General features: G+C 35.7%; 1 protein-coding gene across 12 annotated transcripts in view; it reads left to right on the forward strand.

The window, feature by feature from the left end:
* The window catches only part of STAU2 (staufen double-stranded RNA binding protein 2), a 247,946-nt gene that overhangs the window by 37,576 nt on the left and 189,658 nt on the right, over nt 1-20,712 (forward strand). For 11 of the 12 annotated variants that reach the window (XM_032470025.1, XM_032470022.1, XM_032470021.1 and 8 more), the window contains one exon: nt 7,966-8,101. In XM_032470025.1, coding sequence (XP_032325916.1) covers nt 7,966-8,101 — 136 coding nt within the window. Of the gene's footprint in view, nt 1-7,263; nt 7,386-7,965; nt 8,102-20,712 lie in introns of all 12 variants that reach the window. The other variant, XM_032470026.1, reaches the window with a different exon arrangement.

Consider the following 20,712-nt stretch of genomic DNA (forward strand, 5'->3'; position numbering starts at 1 on the left):
CCACCAGGACAGCTGAATAATAACTGAAGGTATTGAAAATGAAGAGGCTAATTGTAATTATTTAAGAAATTTGCTTTAGGAGAAACTCTAAAGGTGCATTATTTACTTTTTAGATGTTGGCAAAAAGTCATTTGGGTGCAAAGAACAGAAAGTTGGACTGAAGTTTTTTTCTAAAGTAAAGATAGAAATGGGATCAAAATCATCAATTTCTCTTTCTAAATATATAATTTAATAATTAAAAATAATTAATACATAATTTTTGGGGGGTAAACAAAGTTTATTCTAGGAAGAACAACTCATTGAGAGATGAAACCATTTTAAAATTTAACTATATGTACAGTTCATTGTTTCTAAGAGCAATTCAAAGGAATAAAGCCAACTACAAGATAAGAATCAACAGAATGTAGTAATCCAATCAAAAATAGGTAATATATAATTTAATAATTAAAAATAGTTAAGACTAGTATGGTATCAACAGCATTATGTATCCAGTTATCTATTGGGAAGAGCAGACCTGCATCGGACACAGTGCATGAGTTGATAGCATGAAGTTAATAAAGTTCTGTAAGTTTAGTACCAGCCCTCTGTCCATTTACTTGTCTGTTAACTTACAAAGGCACGCGGTTCCTTTCTGACCAATGATGCTTTAGATATTTTTGTGACGGAGTGAAAAAAGACATTTTGCCTGCCAGCAGTGACTCTGTAGTCTGTTTAATGATGGTCCACATGCTTATGCCCGTAATAAGGTCAGACACTTCTTTCTTTCCCATGTGGGCAGGTGCTCCTAAGTTGTCAGTCTCCTCTTTCAAGGACTGCTCTTTCCAGAACTCCATGACTTTCCTAGTTTTTGCATCTGTTCAGCTGATTCCAGTATTTATTAAGTAAGTGTAAATAAGCCAAAATATTATTATAATAAAGAAAAAAAACCTATTCAGGTTGAAACTGGTGAGAGGCTATCTACATTTTTAACTTTTAAAAACCTCTTCAGATTATTGGTTGATCATTAGCACCTCACCACTACCTCTACTTATTAAGCATTTGCTTTAATATATCTTCGGAGGTATAAACCAGTGTCCTTTTTGGTGAGGATTTTGCAGTCATTTACATAAAATGCATAACTCAGTGGTAAAGATTAAGTACCAAGTGAATAATAATGGCTGTCCGTATGATTAAGTAATGATGATGAACACAGATGGCAGTAGATGATGTAAGATACAGGTCTTGAATAGAGAATAGGCAAGTATAGAGGAGAGGAAAGAATTTTCCAGGCTGAGGGAATACTATGAGAAGGGGCATTGGAATAGGAATCTGGACAGCAGGTTTGGCAAAAAAAATTTTTTGTAGGTGGTTTTAAATTAGATCAGGTAAGTGGCTAGTAAGAGATAAGACTAGAGATGTAGTTGGGGAGCAGATTGTGATGGATTTGAACTCCAGACTTGGTTGATAAGTTTTATCTACAATTTGGGGGATTAATTTTTACAGCAGGTGGATGCTGTGTTTAAAAGAGCAATTTAGCAAGTTCAGTTTGACATGTGAACGGAAGGTGGAAAATATTAAAAGCAATGTCAGGAAACCACTGCCATAGTTTATGGGTGAAGAAAGAAAAGAAACTCACATGCCTTGGGTAACATAGCCCTCTACTCTTCCGGATACTGGAGGGGCACTTGGAATGGACGGAGGGACCAGGGTTCCTATCCACTGGTGGAAGCCATGCCGGTGGACTAGCCTTCCAGAGCAGGTACTGTGAACCAGGAGCAGTTGTGTGGTGAGCTCTGGGTCAGGTCCACTTCAGAGGATTATTAGTAGGAGGTCAACCAGCAAAGGAGTCAGAGGAAGGAAACAGGAGAGAGTCTGAAAGACCAGTGGAGATAAGAGTGTCCATTATTGAACGTTGCAGTGAGCTGGAAGAAGGTGTAGATTTTTGGGAGTAAAGTTTAAAAAATGTAACATTGTGTACTGGCAAGTGCACAACTGATGGTTGTAGGGCCTTGGTGGAATTTTGCACTGTAAATGCTTTACCAATATCACAGGCTTTCCCGGTGCCTCAGAAGCCTCCCTTAGGCCCCTTCTGGTGGTTAACAACTCCAAAGGAAACCACTGCTCTGCTTTCTGTCATCTTAGATTCTTTGTGCCTGTTTGTTGGAATCATGCAGCTTACTCTTTTGTGATAGCTCGTCTTTTCTCAGTGTTATATCTGTGAGATTCACCCATGTTGTGTTCAACAGTATAGTATTTCTGTGTTACGTTATATCCTCTTGCATTGGTACACCAAAATTTATGTATTCATTATACTGTTGGCAGACGTTTGGGTTGTTTCCAGTTTTGGGCTACCAGAAGTAATACTGCTATGAACATTGTTGTATGTATACGTTTCTGTTGGGGATGTATCTAGGATTGGAATTGTCGGGTCATAGATTATACATGTGTTCAGTATTAATACATAATGTCAAACAGTTATCAAGGGTCCCTCCTACTAGCAGTGTATGAGAGCTTTCCACATCTTTATCAACAAAGGGTATCTTCAGCTTTCAAAATGGTAGTATTTCATTGTGGTTTTAATTTGTGTCTCCCTTCACTATTGTTGAAATATTTTTGCTGTTAAAAAAAAACTGCATTGTTCAGATGAGTGGATAAAGAAGATGTGGTATGTATATACCAAATATATATACACAAACACACATACACAATGGAATATTACTCACCCATAAAAAGAATGAAATAATGTCATTTGCAACAACATGGATGGACCTAAAGATTATCATACTAAGTGAAGTACGTCAGATAGAGAAAGACAAGTATCATATGATATCACTTACATGCAGACTCTTAAAAAAAAATACAGATTTTATTTACAAACCAGAAATAGACTCACAGACAAAGAAAACAACTATGTTACCAAAGATGAAAGGAGGGACGGATAAATTAGGAGTTTGGGATTAACAGATACACACTTCTATATATAAAATAGATAAAACAACAAGGATATTCAATCTTTTGTAATAAGCTATAATGGAAAAGAATCTGAAAATAATATGTGTGTGTGTGTATATATATATATATATACACACACACACGTATGTAAATGTATAACTGAATGACTTTGCTGTAGACCTGAAACTAACATTGTAAATCAACTATACTTCCGTAAAAACCAACTTCTATATCCATTCGTCCATCAGTGGACACTGAGCTTGCTTCTGTGTGCATGAAGGTGCATATATCCTTTCACAGTAGTGTTTTTGTTTTTTTTGAGATAAATACTTAGAAGTGAAATTGTTGGAATGGTTAGTACTTTTTTGTGTGCTAATATTTTAGACATCTTTATCTCCCACTGAATTGTGAAGATAACCTCATGTTATTTTTAGAAGCTTTATTATTTTATCTTTTAAATTTAGATCTATAGTCAGGAATTGAGGTATATGTACGATGCGAGGTAGAGTTCCAGGTTTTTTTCCTTCCTTTTTATCTGTAGATATTCAGTTAACTTAGCACTATGTATTGAAAAGACAGTACGTTCCTCTCTGCACTGCAGAGGAGGGGAGATCCAATCCTGACTTCACAGTAAGTAGATGGGCCTTAAATAGTAATTACATCCCAGAGAGGAGTTAGATATAGTACAGCACGGATAGTTCTCCGGTTAATTAGGAGTATGTCGTAGAACTACTTTCCTTTCTCCCACCTCTTACTTTCTTTAACTTTTCTGGGGGAAATGATTTCAGATTTATATAAATTTTATAGAAAGAATACGTAGAACTCCCAGGTGCCCATTACCCAGAAATGGTTAGCGTTTCTGAACCACTTGAGCATAAGCTGTGGCCGTGACATCCCGTTGCCCCTGAGCACATCGGTGCGTACTTCCTAAGTTACTTCCTGCGTACTTCCTGCGTACTTCCTAAGTTACTTCCTAAGTTACTTCCTAAGTTACTTCCTGCGTACTTCCTAAGTTACTTCCTGTGTAACTTCCTAAGTACACAGACACTGTCTGTCAGGGAGTTACTGCTGGTCCCGTATCCCCGTGTAATCCACAGACTCCATTCACATTTCACTGATGGTCCCAGGAACACCCTTTGTAGGTCCAGCATCTAATCAGGATCACGGATTTACTGTTTCTCTTCATTCCACTTCAGTCTGGAACAGTTCCTCAGGCCTTCTCGTTCTTTATGACCTTGACATCATTTGTAGAATGCCCCTCAGTTGAGTTTACCTGGTGTTTCCTCATGATTTATGCACTTTTAGCACATATCACAGAAGTGACCTGGGCTCAGTGTCATAACAGGAGACACAGGATATTGGTTTGTCCCGTTAGTGATGATTTTTGTCATTTGGTTAAGACTGTGTCTGCCAGGCCTCTCTATTGTAAAGTTAATTAAGATGTATATTTTATTATTACGTAGTACAATTAACAAGTGTTTTCTGAGGAGATACTTTGAGACTACATAAGCATTCTGTTCTTATCAAATTTTCACTCACCAGATTTGACATCCATTGATGATTCTTGTCTGAATCAATGACTACTCTGAAGGTTGCCAAAAGGGTGATTTTTAATTCCATATTCATTTTCGATTTATTCATCAGCATTGTGCCTGAGAGCTTTCTCATTCCCTTCATTTTGTGTTTATTTACTTATATCACTGTAGACTCTTGGATTCCTATTTTACCTACAGGCTTATGATCTATTACTATCGTTATTTATTCTGATGATCAAATTGTCTCAGCTTTGGCCAGTGGAATGGCCCCTTCAGGTTGAGTCCTGTGAACTTCAGATGCTTCCTCATCATTTGTTGGGCATTTCTGACTTCCTGGCACAATAAGATGTTCCTAGGTCATCGTGTGTTTTCCTTACCCTGGCTCCTGTCATTCCTCCCAGGGCCCTGATTGGTTAGTTAATCAATTCATCCTTTCAGCAAACATTTCTTGAGTGACTGCTGTGTTCCAGGGGCTTTTCTAACTTCCTGCAAAGTTGTTTCTTTAAGTGTTAGTAATATGTTGCTCCTTGAAAAGTAGTTGTGGATTTTTTTTTTTTTTTGCCTGTCATATGATGGGAATCCACAGTTGTTAAGTATGTTTATATATCTAATTTATTAGTCTTTTTATTTTTATCATTGGTAAATGTAGAAATTTCCTTTAATGTATTCTGATTATGTGTTCACAGTGTCAACTTTATAGCCGTAAAATACATGAGGATTCCTATGTAATGATTATCTTTATGCAGCCTGGGTCCAACTCTCACTCACTGGAAGCGGTGGTACTCAGCGTTTCCTGGAGGCAGCTCATAGTTTGAAGTTATTCTTTAAATGTCTTCTGTGAGAGCCTCACTGTGTAAGTCAAGAGAGGTGTGCACACATGGAGATGTCAGTCTTGTTCTATAGGAAACAGGTGTAGTGCTTTGCTCTAAAGAAATTAAAACCTTATCAGCGTGGTTTGTGCTTTTCTGCTTCTCTCTCTCTTTTTTGTGTATGTATTTTTATTGAAGTAGAGTCAGTTTAAACGTTGTGTCACTTTCTGTTGTACAACATAATGCTTCAGTCATACATGATCATACATATATTCGTTTTCATATTTTTTCACCATAAGTTATTACAAGATATTGAAATTAGTTCCCTGTGCTATGCAGTATGAACTCGTTGTTTATCTGTTTTATATATATTAGTATCTGCAAATCTTGAACTCCCGATTTATCCCTTTCCCAGCCCCCTTCCCTCTGCTTCTTTTCTAACTCTTCTTCACAAACACTAGTTTCTAGCATTTCTGTGAAGAAAATATAGTCTTACTTTCAAATGAATTTATATGAGATTATTTCTTTCTTTAAATGATATGAATTCAGTACTTTTACCTAGTTTAAAATGCAATTTTGGTGTGGGTGACAGACCTCACTGGTGATTTTCAGACATGTTAGTTTCCTGTTTATTGCCATACTTAAAGGATGAGGTCCTTCAAGCTTTTTTTTTTCTTTTCTTCTTTTCCCATTTGATTGTTACGATATTTGTGCCTGTATGATTGCTGCAGAGTAGCATTCATGATGACATAAATCGTACAACTGGTGAACATGTTAATTATTAAACTGAAATCTTTATAAAATAAGAACAGTTCAAACTTTTAAAGGCATCAGTGGCTCTTTGGTGTTAAAAAAAATCTTTGGAAAACTGTTAGGTAGTTACTAATAAAGTTAAACATAAACCTCCTCTGTGACCTGCCAGTTCCACTGCTGGGTATATGCCCAACTGAAAAGAGTGTGTATGTCCACTAAGAGACATTTAAAAAATGTTCACGGTGGCTTTATACTTAATAGCCTCAAACTGGAAACAATCCAAATGTCCCATTAACAGCAGATCAGATAAACTGAGTAGAATACTATTTGGTGATAAACTCTGAAGTACTGATATATCCAATGAAATCATTATGTTGAGTGGAAGAAGCTAGACAAACGAATACATAATCAGACTTGAAGAACTGGCAGAACTAATCTGTACTGACAAGTCATAGTGGGTAACTTGGGGAGGAGGGTATTGACTGGGTATTCCTGGGTAATGGAAGTGCTTGTATCTTGATCTGAAAGGTGGTTATATGAGTGTTTATGCGTGTAGTAATTCATGGAGCTGTGTGCTTAAGGTTTGTGCATTTTACTTATCCCTCTGTCAAATACTGTTAGAAACAAAGAAAGAAAATGCTTGACTTACTCTTCCTCTGCCCTGAGTGTATGTATTAAAATGGGGGTTTGGACTAATTGGACTTACTATATTTGTTAACTTTTCTTTGCTGTTTTTCTTATCCTTATCTCTCCCTTTTCTGCCTAATCCTTTCCTCCCACGCCCTTTATTTTTTGCTTTCTCTTCACCTTGGTTTAGTTCTTGTTCTTAATAGTAATCTTCAGTGGTTTCACATGATTTCTTTTGAAATGAGACACAAAATGAGCAGCTTGTGACTCGTGATGGATTACTTGTCACCATGCTGCCCGTTGTGTGTTTGCGTCAGGCTCCCCTGCTCCAGCCTGTACTTTGTGCCCCAGTTTCTCTGCTGCAATAAGTGGACCCGTTTTTGTTCATGATGTATGGTGCAAAAGGCATAATTCAAATGAAATAGTACAGAATTTACACTTGACATAAGTTTTACTTTCTGTAAAAGCTTAAGATTCATTTTTGTGATTTGTTATATAGAACATATATATGTTTTACTAAATAACCTTTTTTGGTACTTAAAATAACTTGACGTAATAAGTTTATGTTGTGTGTGTTATGTATTATGGGATTTTTCGAACTTTTGCAGAAGAAAGACTAAGGTATTGAGCATCCCTGAACTTACCATCAGTTGCTTCTGTTATCCACACATGGTGGCCAGTCTTGTTTCTCATCCCTGTGGTCTCTGAATTACTTTAAAACAAATTTCAGGTATATCACTTCATCCACAAATGCTTCAGTGTTTATCTTTAAAGATTATCTACAAAAAGCTTTGCTTATCTTTACTACTTTGTCGTGTGGTTGGTTATAGAAAAATCTCAAAATTTATTTTCATTAGTTAAGTCTAAGAATTACTGATGACCCTGTATTCGTTGCTAATTTTAGTCACTTGATTACCAAACTATAAATAAAAATATTCACAGACTGTGATGTTCTTACTGATTAAATAATTACAAACTTTCTGCGGTAAGTAACTTTGAAGTTCAACACCTGCTTTATAATATTCAAACTAAGCAATCTATGATCCTTCTGTTTTCCTTGTTTTGAAATGGTGTGACTATAAAAGTTGAATTTTTGGTCATTAATATACAAAAAATTTTGCAAAAACCCCAAAGAGATTTCATTAGGAATGATTTTCCTGTTTAATTTGTTTATGCACCCCCTTAGAAAATCGTACAGAAGGGGCCACCCACTTCCACCTTCTTCCACGGTAATTATATGTAAAATATAGATTGCATGGTTTATTATGGAAATATTTCACTTGTGTGCCTTTAATATTTCTTTTAAACAGGTAGTATAACTCCAACTGTGGAACTGAATGGGCTGGCTATGAAAAGGGGAGAGCCTGCCATCTACAGGCCCTTAGATCCAAAGCCTTTCCCAAATTATAGAGCTAATTACAACTTTCGGGGCATGTACAATCAGAGGTTTGTATATCTTCTTTGGTTTTGTTCTTATTTATTATTTTATGCATATATACAAGTTTCTGAAACTCAAAGGGTATTTTCGTTGTAAAGAAAATTCACTTGAGGCATTTTTGCATGGAGTTTAGAGGTATCAGCCATGTAAGAAATGTTTAAATTAAAAAAGAATAACTGGTTTTCAGGAACTGGTTTTTGTTGCGTCCTGAGAGCCCTGTGTTTATTGCAGGCAGGACCACGTTGTAAAGTCGTTCCACAGGGTGGTGCGGGCTTTGCAGTTGTCTTGCTTGCTTATTCACTAAGCAGGTGCTTAGCTTAATTAGTGCTTTTCTTAATTTGTCTGAAGACATTGCAAACATGAGTGCTTATAATTTATAGGGAAATTCTTGGAAGGATTTACTAAGTCTTTCTGCACATTGAATAATTTTGTGTTAGTTATAAGTGTAGCAGAATTTTCTTTTGCAAGCATGGTAGAATTTAAAAAAAATTTATGGTCTTTTTTCTTGATTGTTTATGAATCATATAACTCATTGTAGAGAATGTGGAAGATGCAGAAAATTAAAAATATAAATAACCTGCAATCTCAACTAAACACCTTTATTTTTTTTAATATTTTTATTTTTAATTATTTATTTTTAATTGATGTAGCACCTTTAATATTTTAATGTACTTGACATTCTTTTTAGTCTTTGCATATAAATATATTTAACCAAATTGAAATTACCCTTTATATGCAATTTCTGTATTACTTTGTGGAGGTATACTATATGAATGGTAAAATGCACAAATCTTAAATGTACATCTCCTGCCTTTATTTTATTATTTTATTTATCTGTGTGTATATTAATTGTTTGATGACTTTCTACTTATTTATATCCTCATGTGATCACCACCCCATTGAGATCCAGAACATTTCCATCAATGTGAGAGCTTCCTCACACTTACTTGCACTTCACACACCTCTTCTCGGAAGAAACCACTGTTCTGTCACCATAGATTAGTTTTGCTTGTCCTTGAACTTCTACAGAGTCAACCAGTATTTACTCTTTTGTGTCTGACTTTTTTCACGTATTATAATTGTTTTCTTATTTTGTTTTTTATTTATTTATTTTTAATTGAAGTATAGATTTACAATGTTATGTTAATTTCTGATATATAGCATAGTGATTCATTTATACATATATATTCCTGTTCATATTCTTTTTCATTATAGGCTATTACAAGGTATTGAATATGGTTTCCTGTGCTATACAGCAGGACCTCGCTGTTTATCTATTTTATATATAGTAGTTAGTTTTTTTTTTTTTTTTTTTGATTTTGAGATTTATCCATGTTGTTTGAGCCTGGGGTTTGCAGTTTTTAATTGCTGAATAATACTTCTTTGTGTGAATGTATCATAATTTGTTTATTCCCAATATGTAATATTTTGCCCTTTTCTCTTAATATAGCAATCATTTTTCATAAAATTTAACCTCTGAAAAATAATTTTGGTGGCTATATAATACTTCATATAGCTGGGGTATACTTTGCAAGTATTTAAACAGGTGTAAACAAGGAATACTTGATAAGTATATAAACAAAATACACCTGTTTTTGATTATCTAGATTGTTTTTCTTCCCTTTTTGGCAATTATAAATAATATTGCAGTAAACACTCTTTATATACAAGTTTTTGTTCACATTACTGATTATTTCCTTAAGGTAGATTACTATAAGGGGACTACTGGGTTAAAAACAATAATGTATTACCCAATTGCATTGAAGTTTATACTGATTTCGTATAGTATATTTTGTATTATTGTGACAATGCTGACTTTAAAACACATTGTCTTAAGTTAGTTAAGTGGTTAAAAGTGATATGTTTTAAACTTTCAGTTTTATTGATTACTTTGTGAGGTTGAACAGCTTTTCAGATATTTATTAGTTACTTGTCCTTTTCGTCTCTCTTAATTTGCTAATTTTTATTGCATTGCTCGATCAGTCTTCAAATGTTTATGTGTTGAGGGTATTACCACTAAGTCTATTCTATTTGTTTGATTTTCCTGATTTTAAAAAATTAGCTTTTAGTTTTGTGTTTGTCTTTAATGTACTGCAGTTTTAAATGTTAATTATGGTCTAATCTATTTTTTGTGTGCATTGCTCTCACTGCTTTTATGCTTAAGAAATTCTCATGTGTGATCAGATATTTGCTGATACTTAGTTTTTTTTTGAGGCATAATTGACATATAACATTGTGTAAGTTTAACGTATACAATATAATGGTTTGATACATTTACATTACAATATGATTGCCATTATAGTGTTAGCTGATACCTCTGTCCAGTCACACAGTTATCATTTCTTCTAGTGTTGGGATGCTGATGCTTTTAAAAACATTTTGTATATTTACTGACAGATTATTACAGTTCAGATATGAGGAGAAGATACTTGTTTAATCGATAGATAATCTGATGCTTTTTGATGTCTTGCTTGGTAGTGGAAAAATTATCACCTAAGGTTTAGTCGTGTTCAAATTGTAAATGGTTCATTTAAATATTATTGTTCAGGTTCTTTAAGAAAAGCTTCTGCCTCTCCCCCCTTTCCTTCCCCATGTGTCTGGGGGGGATTTACTGTATTGTCCTGGTGGGGAGGGAGGGGGTGCCCCCTCTGGCTCCTCTGGTCTTTGTGGTGATGTCTCTTGTCCACCAGGTAGCTGACACCTCTCTTGCTTGCCCCAGCTGAAACCTGCAGTTGGTGACTTGTGGTCCATCTTTCCCCCTCAGGTAATGCTTCCAGAGAGTATTCACCATCTTCCCCTTGCTGTCTTGGCCTAAACCCTTAGCTCTCCTCTGCTCCGCGGGATGTTGTTCCATTCCCATTCTCTTCGCTAGCGTCCTTGCTTCTCACTGTGGAGCATCTGTTGGCAGCAGACTTCCCGACTCTTAACTTGGTATCCACACCGCATGGGAGGCAGGAGGGACACACCATTTATCTCACAGTTGCTTTTCTTTGTCTTTTTCTCTGTAACACACCCATTGCATTTCTCATCAGTCTGAGATTACTTCATGTGAATAAAACTCTTTGCCTACTTAAGCACGATAGATAGATTTGGTCCCCTGAAATAGGAACACCTTGTCTACTTTATACTTGCAAGGTGTTTTACTTTTAATGTGCTATAATGAGTAGAGCCATGAGGATGTTATATGTAAACATTTATTGTATTTCAGTATCTGTAGTTCTTTATTTGAAGGACTAGAGCCTTTTTGACTAATGAACCTATTACTTTTAAATGAAAGAAATCTAGTGCTAAAGCAATGAAAAATCAGACAATAATCTCTGTCCTCATGGAGCTCAGTCAGTCAGGAAGGTGACAGATTTGATAAAGACCTAAAGGAGCAGAGGGAAGAGGCAGTGTGAGTGTCGTGAGCGAAGGGGAGAACATTCAGACAGAAGCAGCAGAGTGCAGAGCCCTGAAGTAGGCGTGCACCCCGTGCTGTGTGCCTCCACCTGGAGGCCAGGGTGGCTGGAACAGGCTGGGCCGTGGGTGGGGGAGGAGTTGGTATTGAGGATGTGACAGGAGTCATGTGGTTTGGTTTGATTTTTTCCCCCTGTTTTAGATTTCCGTTAAGAATGTTGACATTATTCCTTTGTTGGCAATGTCTAGTTTCAAGATCTGATTCTGTGGTTGTCATGAGAGCTTCAAGAATTTTTTTGTGACTTCTCTAAAGGGTTTTTGCCTTAGGCTGTTCCCACCGCATGGATAAAGTGGACTTTCCCTTCAGATTTTTGGAGCGTCTTCAGAATTTTCTGCAGATCACAAAAAGGGTAAAAAGAAAACAGGAAAGTACTGGTAAGCTGCCAAGCCATGTTTCAACTTAAAAGCTCTCTGCTCACAGAAGGACAAACCTAACCATTACTCATTAGGCTGTTAAACTTACGATTTCACATATGACCTTAATTTGCAGATGACAGCACCTGAATGTGTTACAGGGGATTTGGAGCCAAAGATCAGAGGAGACGCTTTTCTCCTTGTCAGACTCCAAATGAATCAGTAGCTTCTTAATAACGCAAGGAATGAAAGGTTAAGAAGTTCAAGAAACAGATATCTTTTAGAGGGATTTTTGAAAAGGTCCTTTCATTTTCTACTTAAAATAATATTAATTAATAATTAGATATTACCGATGCTATTTTTAAAATCTCTTCTTTCCTCATGAGGCTTCTTCACTTGAACTCATTCAAAGGCCTGAGGAGGAACTCATAAAAAAGGTCTTTTCCACCGCTGCCCCGTTTTGTGATAACTGGAGGAAAAAGAGGTTTACCCGTGAGCAAACTTTGTGGGTACAGCCTGGATTCTAAAATACCTGTTGGAGGGAGGATATAGCTCAAGTGGTAGAGTGCATGCTTAACATGCACGAGGTCCTGGGTTCAGTTCCCCAGTGCCTCCATTGAAAGTAATTAAATAAATAAACGTAATTACTCCTCCCCCCAAAATTAAAAATAAAATAAATGATTATGCAACATTAAAAAAAAACACCTGTAACTTAAAAAAAAAAAAAACCTATGTCTCCTTTTATTGCACCCAAGTTATTTTAAACTGAACATGTCCAAACATCTTTTTCTTTCTCATTTAGGGCATTGTTTACTAACAGATATATTATAAAGTTGAATACATACAAAAATTTATTTGATGGAGTATAAGATGTAAAAGTTGGAGAACATTTTATGCTTTTGTTCTCTTACCTTTGTTATAAAAACATCCACTATCTGAAGGAATTGAATGGCTGAAATTAGGCCTCCTACAGTTTTATGTATTTTTTTTTTTGTATTCATGGATTAAAGAAGCATTATTGCTTGGCTAATGGCCAGAAAGCCCCCCAGTATACTGACGCAGGTTTTCAGAGGGCCATGACTCAAGCTATATTATAGGCGATGTCTTGGGGAGACCTTCAGGCATGGTTGGATATAGGGCTTCAGTGTTGTTTTTCCTCATTTTCCATTTCTCTCTTTCTAGCTCTTGTCTAATTTTTCCTCTGCTTGACTTTATTTTCGAACATGCTCACTTCTGTTTGCTATATCTCATATGCTATATAGTCCTTAGACTTAGGGCACTCAAGGAGGAACACATTTTTTGTTTGTTTGTTTTTAAATAGTTCTTAGAAAAGTCCCAAGAAAGACTCTGAGTAGCCTGTTCATTCCAGAATTTGTCATTCAGGCCAGATTTGGGGTGAGGGGATACTTTAATTGGCCAGCTTTGAGTTTGTGCCCAGCCTGGGGAAACAGGATTTAGTCCTATCCAAAATGCTATTCAGAGCACAATTATTTTATAGAGTGGTTCCCTAAAGGCAAAGATTCTGAGGGAAAGTCATTTCCATTATGGTCAGAACATTGGGTTCAAATCCTACTTCTGATGCTTTTGGCTGTGTGGTCTTGGGCAAGGCCCTGGACCTCCCTTAGCTTCATTTTCCAGCTAGAGATAATACCACCAAATGAAAGGACTTATCAAATGCCTACTCTTTGCCACATGTTGTGTTGGAATAGATACTTTGATGAAAGACAGTCGGGTTAGACTCTGAGTCTCCTAGAAGAGGAAGGCAATGAAAAGAAACCATTGGAACGGTAAGTTGTGTCCCTCGTGGGCTGTGGAAACGTGGAGAACAAGCCCCTCACTTGGACCGGGGAATTAAAGAAGCCCCCTAGAAGGGGTTGACATTTGAACTGAATCTCAAGGTCAGTGAGGTGTTCCGCAGCTGAGGAAGGTAGGAAAAAGCAATCTAGGTTTTGGGAACGATGGCAGGGAGTCCTGAGAGGTTTTAGTTCATTTGTGGACTTGCAAGCAATTTGATTTGAGTGGAATGAAAAGGCTGAGGTTCAGGCAGGTCTCTGACCCGGATGTCCTCAAGCGGCATGCCATGGGGTTTAAGTTTTATCCTGAAGGTGATTGGGAGCCTTGGAAGGATTTTTTAGCTGACAGATAAAATAATTGAATATCTGTTTTAGGAATATTCCTTTGGCAGTATGTGGAAAACAGTTTGGATAGGCTTAAAATTCCAGAGAGAAAGATGCATTACAAGGAATATGGAAGAGTGAAGATGGAGAAGAGGGGACGTTTAGAAGGTAGATTTGATAGCCCTTGGGGATTGATAAGAGGGTGTGAAGGATAACATATCTGGATCGCTAGTCATATTGTTCACAATGAGAACAGCTGGATAGGTCTTTGGAAAGATGAGGAATTCAATTTTGACTGTGTTGAGTTTAAATTGACTGGAAGATATTTAGAAGGAGTTCATTTTATCACTCTTTAAAGCCAAAACAAAGGGTATTTGAAAATTATCTTTGACTTTGAGGGTTTGTTGGAAGTACATATAGGAAGAGGGCTTTTGCGTCTAGAGTTTCCAGAATAGGGATGTGTAATATATCTTGCAGAATACGGTGTTTAGGATACAGCCTAACTTTGAGTGATATATCTGTTCTTCATTATCTGGCATTTATACTTCCTTCCCAAAAGGATTTGGTTATATTGCTTTGTCATCATTCATTTGAAACAGTTTCATGGCGTGCACCCATGCCAAGCACCCCTGTCCTCAGGTTTGGTTACTGTGTTTTGTGTTAAGACAATATTTGGTTGCCTTTGGTTCATGTATTCAATTTCTGGCCCAACCACTTGTAGTAGCTAGGTTAGTAAGGTTTTCTCGTGGCATGTCTGGGAGGAGTCATAGCAAGTTAAACAAGGAAAGAGTTTGAACTACTTTGCCAAAAAGCTACTTGTTCCTATAGGCAGATCCAGGTACTTACTCCAGGCTTCATGGTCTCCACCTTTCTCCTGGGAAATAAACCTTTGAGAGTTAGAAAGAACTTTATGGACAACTATGGCTATTAGTAGAAATTTTGATACAGAGAAGCATGTTTTTTTGAAGTATCTGAACTGATTTTATTTCATTATGTTAATTATCAGTAAAACTAGAAATAACCAAGATTTTAGTTTATGAAATAGCTTATTATATTTCAAAGTTTGCATTATATAGACTAATGACTAGCTGCAAATTATTGCGATGTTCATTTGCTATTTATTTTGCTCAAGCTATCAGTGTGAATGTTCCTCACCAGTCTGTAACACCCTTTAAAAAAATCATGTTGGAAAGTAGCACAGTTGAGAAACTTTGAATATATTTGTAGCAGTAGTGGTATCAACAGGTATAAAACTAAAACTACAATTTTGCTTTCTGCCGCCAGATGGTGCTTGTGTACTGATAAAGCAACATACAGACTGGGTGCATTAACTTTGGTTAGTCCTCCAAGGTCTGTGCCTAATTGATTAGCGAGAGGTTAAACACTATGAAATCGCCAGTTTTAGACCTTTCTTTGACCTATAAAAATGCCAGTTTTATATGGTTTGATCTAATAGGAAAAAGTCGGCCAAGTACACAACTCTAAAGCCTCTTGGATGAGTGAAATTAGAAGTGGTGAAAAGCAGGAATTCATTCTATATGTAATTTTCCCTTCTGTATATTATACCCCTTGGTTTGGGGACTATATTCTTTCTCTTTTATCATGTGCTTTATGCAAAAATGTATGTCAGAACTTTTCAAGATGATACTTCTTTTAAAAATGATATTTCTTCATGAGGATATCACATTATAGATGGAGAACTGAAAGACTACAAGACAAAACTTCTACTGTTTTCCTCTTGTTTTTATGTAAGATTGCGTTAATTAAATTAGCAGCGTTTTTCATTTGGGGAAAAATAAGTCTAAACCCATAATAAAGAAACATTTAAATACATTGTCTTTCAAAGCTCTCATAATCCAGAGAAGAGAATTTCAATAGGTTACCAAAGCAAAGATGAGGGAGAATGAACTGGAATTCAATGAAGCCAGGAATCAGAGAGCCAGGGAGATAATTTTAAGGTAAAAGGAGGATTATTCTGGGTCATAAGCTCTTGTCTTAGGCAGGCTATGTTTAACATTAAGAATAGGAATTAGCGGTCATTGTAATCCTTTAAAACAAAACTCATTGCTTGATTAGACCAGATGTGACACTCTTCATTATATGAAATAGAAATAGAGCTTTTTTTCTTTGAAGTGAAATATGAAGCAGGTCCCCCAATATTTGTTTCCCCCAAGTATTAGATAAAAATCAAATTATTTAAAAAATCATTTTAGTGGCTTATGTTTCTGGCCATGGTGGAATAACTGGGAGTAGATTTACCCTCCCGCTGTAAACAGGTAGAAAATCTAGGTAAGGTTCTTACATTATACATGAACTGATAAAATACAGTGTGAAGAGAAGTTGTGGTAAGTTAACGAAGCATACTGATGCAGAGTGAAGAAAAGAAAATAGCTAAGAAATAATAGTGGAAATAAAGTGGAATCATAAAAAAATTGTAATCTAAAGGTAGAAAAGAGGCAGAAAAAGGGAGTGATGAACACATGGGATAAATAGAAAACAAAGAACAGTGTGATAGATTTAAACTCATATTGATAATTATGTTAAATATAAATGGTCTAAACACTATGGTTAAAAGGTAGAGAATGTCAGACTGAATAAAAGAGCAGAAACTACAACTATATGATACGTAAAGAAATGCACTTTAAATATGAAGACACAGATTGGTAAAAGGATGGAAAATGATAGTTTATGCAAACACTAATCATAATAAAGCTGGAGTGGCTATATTTATATCAGACAAAGTAGAGTTAAGAACAAGAAATATTATCAAGGATAAAATTACCAATTATAAAAGGATAAAATCATCAAGAAGACCAACAATTCTAAATATACATGTATCTACTAACAGGCCTTAAAATAAGTTGACAGAAAAACAGTAGGGGTGCTGCTCTGGGTTGAATTGTGTATGCCCCAAATTCGTATGTTGAAGCTCTACCCCCCAATGTGATGGTGCTTGGAGATAGGGTCTTTGGGAGGTAGTTAGGCTTAGATGGATCATGAAGGTAGAGCCCTCAATGTGGAATTGGTGCCCTTATAAGAACAGACACCAGACAGCTGGCTCTCTACTCCTCACCTCCCCTCTCCCCGCAGGGGAGGACATAAGAAATTGGCTGTCTACAAGCCAGGAAGGGAGCTCTTTCATCAGGAACTGACCATTCTAGCATCTTGACCTTAGCATCCAGCCTCCACAACTGTGAGAAAATAAATGTCTGTTGTTTAAGCTTCCCAGTCTATGGTGTTTTGTTACGGCAGCTTGAGCTAAGACATCTATAGAATTCAATAATGCTGTCGACCAGTGTTATGAAACTCTCCATCCTGTAATGACAGAATATACATTCTTTTCAAGTACACATGGAGTATTCCGCAAGACAGATGATATGCTGTGCTATGAGACAATTTTCAATAAGTTTAAGAGAATTGAAATAATACAAACTGTGTCATCTGTCCACAAAGGGATTAAGTTAGAGATAAATACCATAAAAGTATCTGGTAAATTCCACAAATATTTGGAAATTTAAAAACATTTCTAAATAATACATGTGTCAGAGGAGAAATCACAAAAATATTAGAAAAATATTTTGGACTAAATGAAGATGAAAATGAAACATTGAAATATGTGGGTGCAGCTAAAGTGCTTGGACGGGGAATGTATATCTTTAAATGCTTATGTGAGGAAAAAAAATCCAAAATTAATGCTTTAGGCTTCTACCCTAAGAAGCTAGAAAGAGAAGAGCACGTTGAATCCACAATACAGAGAAGGAAATAATAAAGATAGGAGTGGAAACCAATGACACTGAAAATGGACAAACATTTGAAAAAAATTGATGAAATCAAAAGCTGCTTCTGGGAAAAGATTTATGAAATTGGTAAATTTCTAGCTAGACTGAAAAAGAGAGAAGGCAAAGATCTATTATTACCAATATCAAGAATAAAACAGGGAAATCTGTTAACATTAAAAGAATTATAAGGGAGCTTTATGAATGACTTTATAAATTTGATAATTTAGATTATTGGTTGGCAAACTGTGACCTGCAGGCTCATTGCCTGCAGTTTTATTGGAACATAGCCATGTCCGTTTGTTTATGTGTCATCTTTGGCTGCTTTTGAACTATAATGGCAGAGGTGAATAGTTGTGACAAACTACGGCCAGCAAGCTTAAAATGTTTACTGTCTGGCCCTTTAAGGAAAAGTTTGCTGACTTAAATGAATTGGGCAAATTTATAAGAAGGCACAAATAACCAAAACTAACTTAAAGGCAAATAGAAAAACTCAAGAACTCTATTAAAGAGGTTGAATTTGTATTTAGAAACTTTCCACAAAGAAAATTGAAATCTTGAATTATTTCACTTATAAATGCTACCAACATTTGAGGAAGAAATAATATCAGTATCTCAGAAAACAGAAGAATGGAACACTTCCCAACTCATTTTATGAGGCTAGCATTATCTTGATACTAAGACCAGACAAAAAACTTAAAAGAGAAAACTTGAGATCACTATCCTTTCATTATCATAGATATAAAATCCTCAACAAAATATTAGCAAATTAAATTAAGGAAAATTTAAATAATATAATACACCATGATTAAATGAAGTTTATCTTAGGAAAGCATTAACCATAATAGAATAAAGAAAAAAAAGTATGAGCATCTTATTAGACACAGAAAAAGCATTTGATGAAAATCATCACTCATTCATGATCCAGACTCGTCAAACTAGGAGTGTAAGAGAATTTACTTAATCTGATAAAAGGATTTCCCTGAACAACGTCTAGCTGACATTATGTTTTATAGTGAAAGACTAAATACTTGTAAGATGAAGAACAAATCAGTGATATACACCATTATCATTTCTATTCAACACTGTACTGGAGTTCTAGCAAGTGTAATATGAAGAAGAAATTAATGGGGGAAAATATTGGAAAAGAAATAAAACTGTATTTGCAAATGACATGATGCTGTATGTAGAAAATGATAAGAAATCACAAATGAAAAGCTGTTGAAATAAATGAGTTGAGCAAGGTCACAGGTTACAAGGTCAATGTACAAAAAACAGTATTTTTATTTAATAGTGTTGAACAACTGGAAACTTAAAAAAGCATAAAAACATATACTCAGGGTTAAATGTGACAAAATATGTGCATGACTTTTATACTGAAAGGGAAAAAATATTGCTCAAAGAACACTTGATATCAAGATGTCAGTTTTCCTAAAGTTAACATGAAGGTACATGCAATCCCAGCCAAAATCTTAGGAGGTTTTTTTTTTGTAAAATTGATAAAATAATATTAACATTTGTGTGGAGATGTAAAGGATTTGCAGTAGCCAAAACAATTTTGAAAAGGATAAATTTGGAGAGGTCACACTACATGACTTCAACATTTGCTAAAAAGCTGCAGTAATCAAGACAGTGGAATGCTGGCATAGGGAGTAATATACAGTTGTCCCTTGGTATCTGTGGACGATTAGTTCCAGAACCCCACCCCTAGTCCCCACGGATACCATAATCCAGTGATGCTCAAGTCCCTTATATAAAATGGTGTCGTGTTTGCATGTAATCTATGCACATTCTCCAGTATTCTTTAAGTCATCTCTGGATTACTTACAATACCTAATACAGTGTAAATGCTATCTAAATAGTTGCCAGGGCACGTGGCAAACTCAAGTTTTGCTTTTTGGAATTTTCTGGATTTTTTCTTTTTCCCGAATATTATCTACCTGTGGTTGATTGAATCTGGGAATGTGTAAGCCACAGATACCGAGGGCCAACTGCATAGATCAGTGGAGCAGAACGGGGCAGAGGTTGGCTAACTATGGCCAAATGGACCAAGTCTGGCCTGCCTGTTTTTGTATGGCCTGCAAACTAAGAATATTTTTTAACACTTTAAAATGGTTGAGGAAAAAAAATGAAAAGAATGACACATAAAATTTAGATAAAAATTGAAATTTTTAGTGTCTGTCAATAAAGTTTTATTGGGACACAGCCATGATCATTTGTTTATGTTTTGTCTGTAGCTGCTGTCATGCTACAGCAGTAGATTTGAGTAGGTATGACAGATTTCATGGCTTGCAAATCCCAAAATATTTACCATCGGGCCCTTTACAGAAAAAGTTTGCTGATCCCTGGAATAAAGAGTCAAGAAATAAACGCACCCATATATGGTCAATTTGGTTTTTTCAAAATTAATTTCAACAAAGGTGTTAACAGGCAAAGGCCACTCTTTCCAAAAACAGTGGTAGAACAGTTGGATGTCCGGATGGGAAAAAATGATCCTCAATACCTCACACCGTAGAGGAAAGTGAACTAGAAATGGACCATAGACCTACATGTATAAAGCTGTAAAACTTCTAAAAGAAAATTTACTGTTCCTTTAGAGATAGGCAAAGATATCTTAGAACACAAAGAACACAAATTATAAAAGAAAAAAAAATTGAGAAATTAAACTTCATCAAAATTTAAAACTTCTGGTACCTGGAAGTCACTGTCTTAAAAGTGAAAAAGCAGGACCATATACTGGATGAAAACATTTGCAATACATATGTTGATGGAGGAGTTGTATCCAGAATGGTATAAATGAACACTTACAACTCAATAAAGATATAATTAAAATATGAGCACAATATTTGACTAGATTCTTCACTGAAGAAGAGAGAAGAATGGCCAATAAACACTTGAAAAGATGCTTAAAACCAT

This window comes from Camelus ferus, chromosome 29, assembly GCF_009834535.1.
Source record: "Camelus ferus isolate YT-003-E chromosome 29, BCGSAC_Cfer_1.0, whole genome shotgun sequence".
NCBI lineage: Eukaryota > Metazoa > Chordata > Mammalia > Artiodactyla > Camelidae > Camelus > Camelus ferus.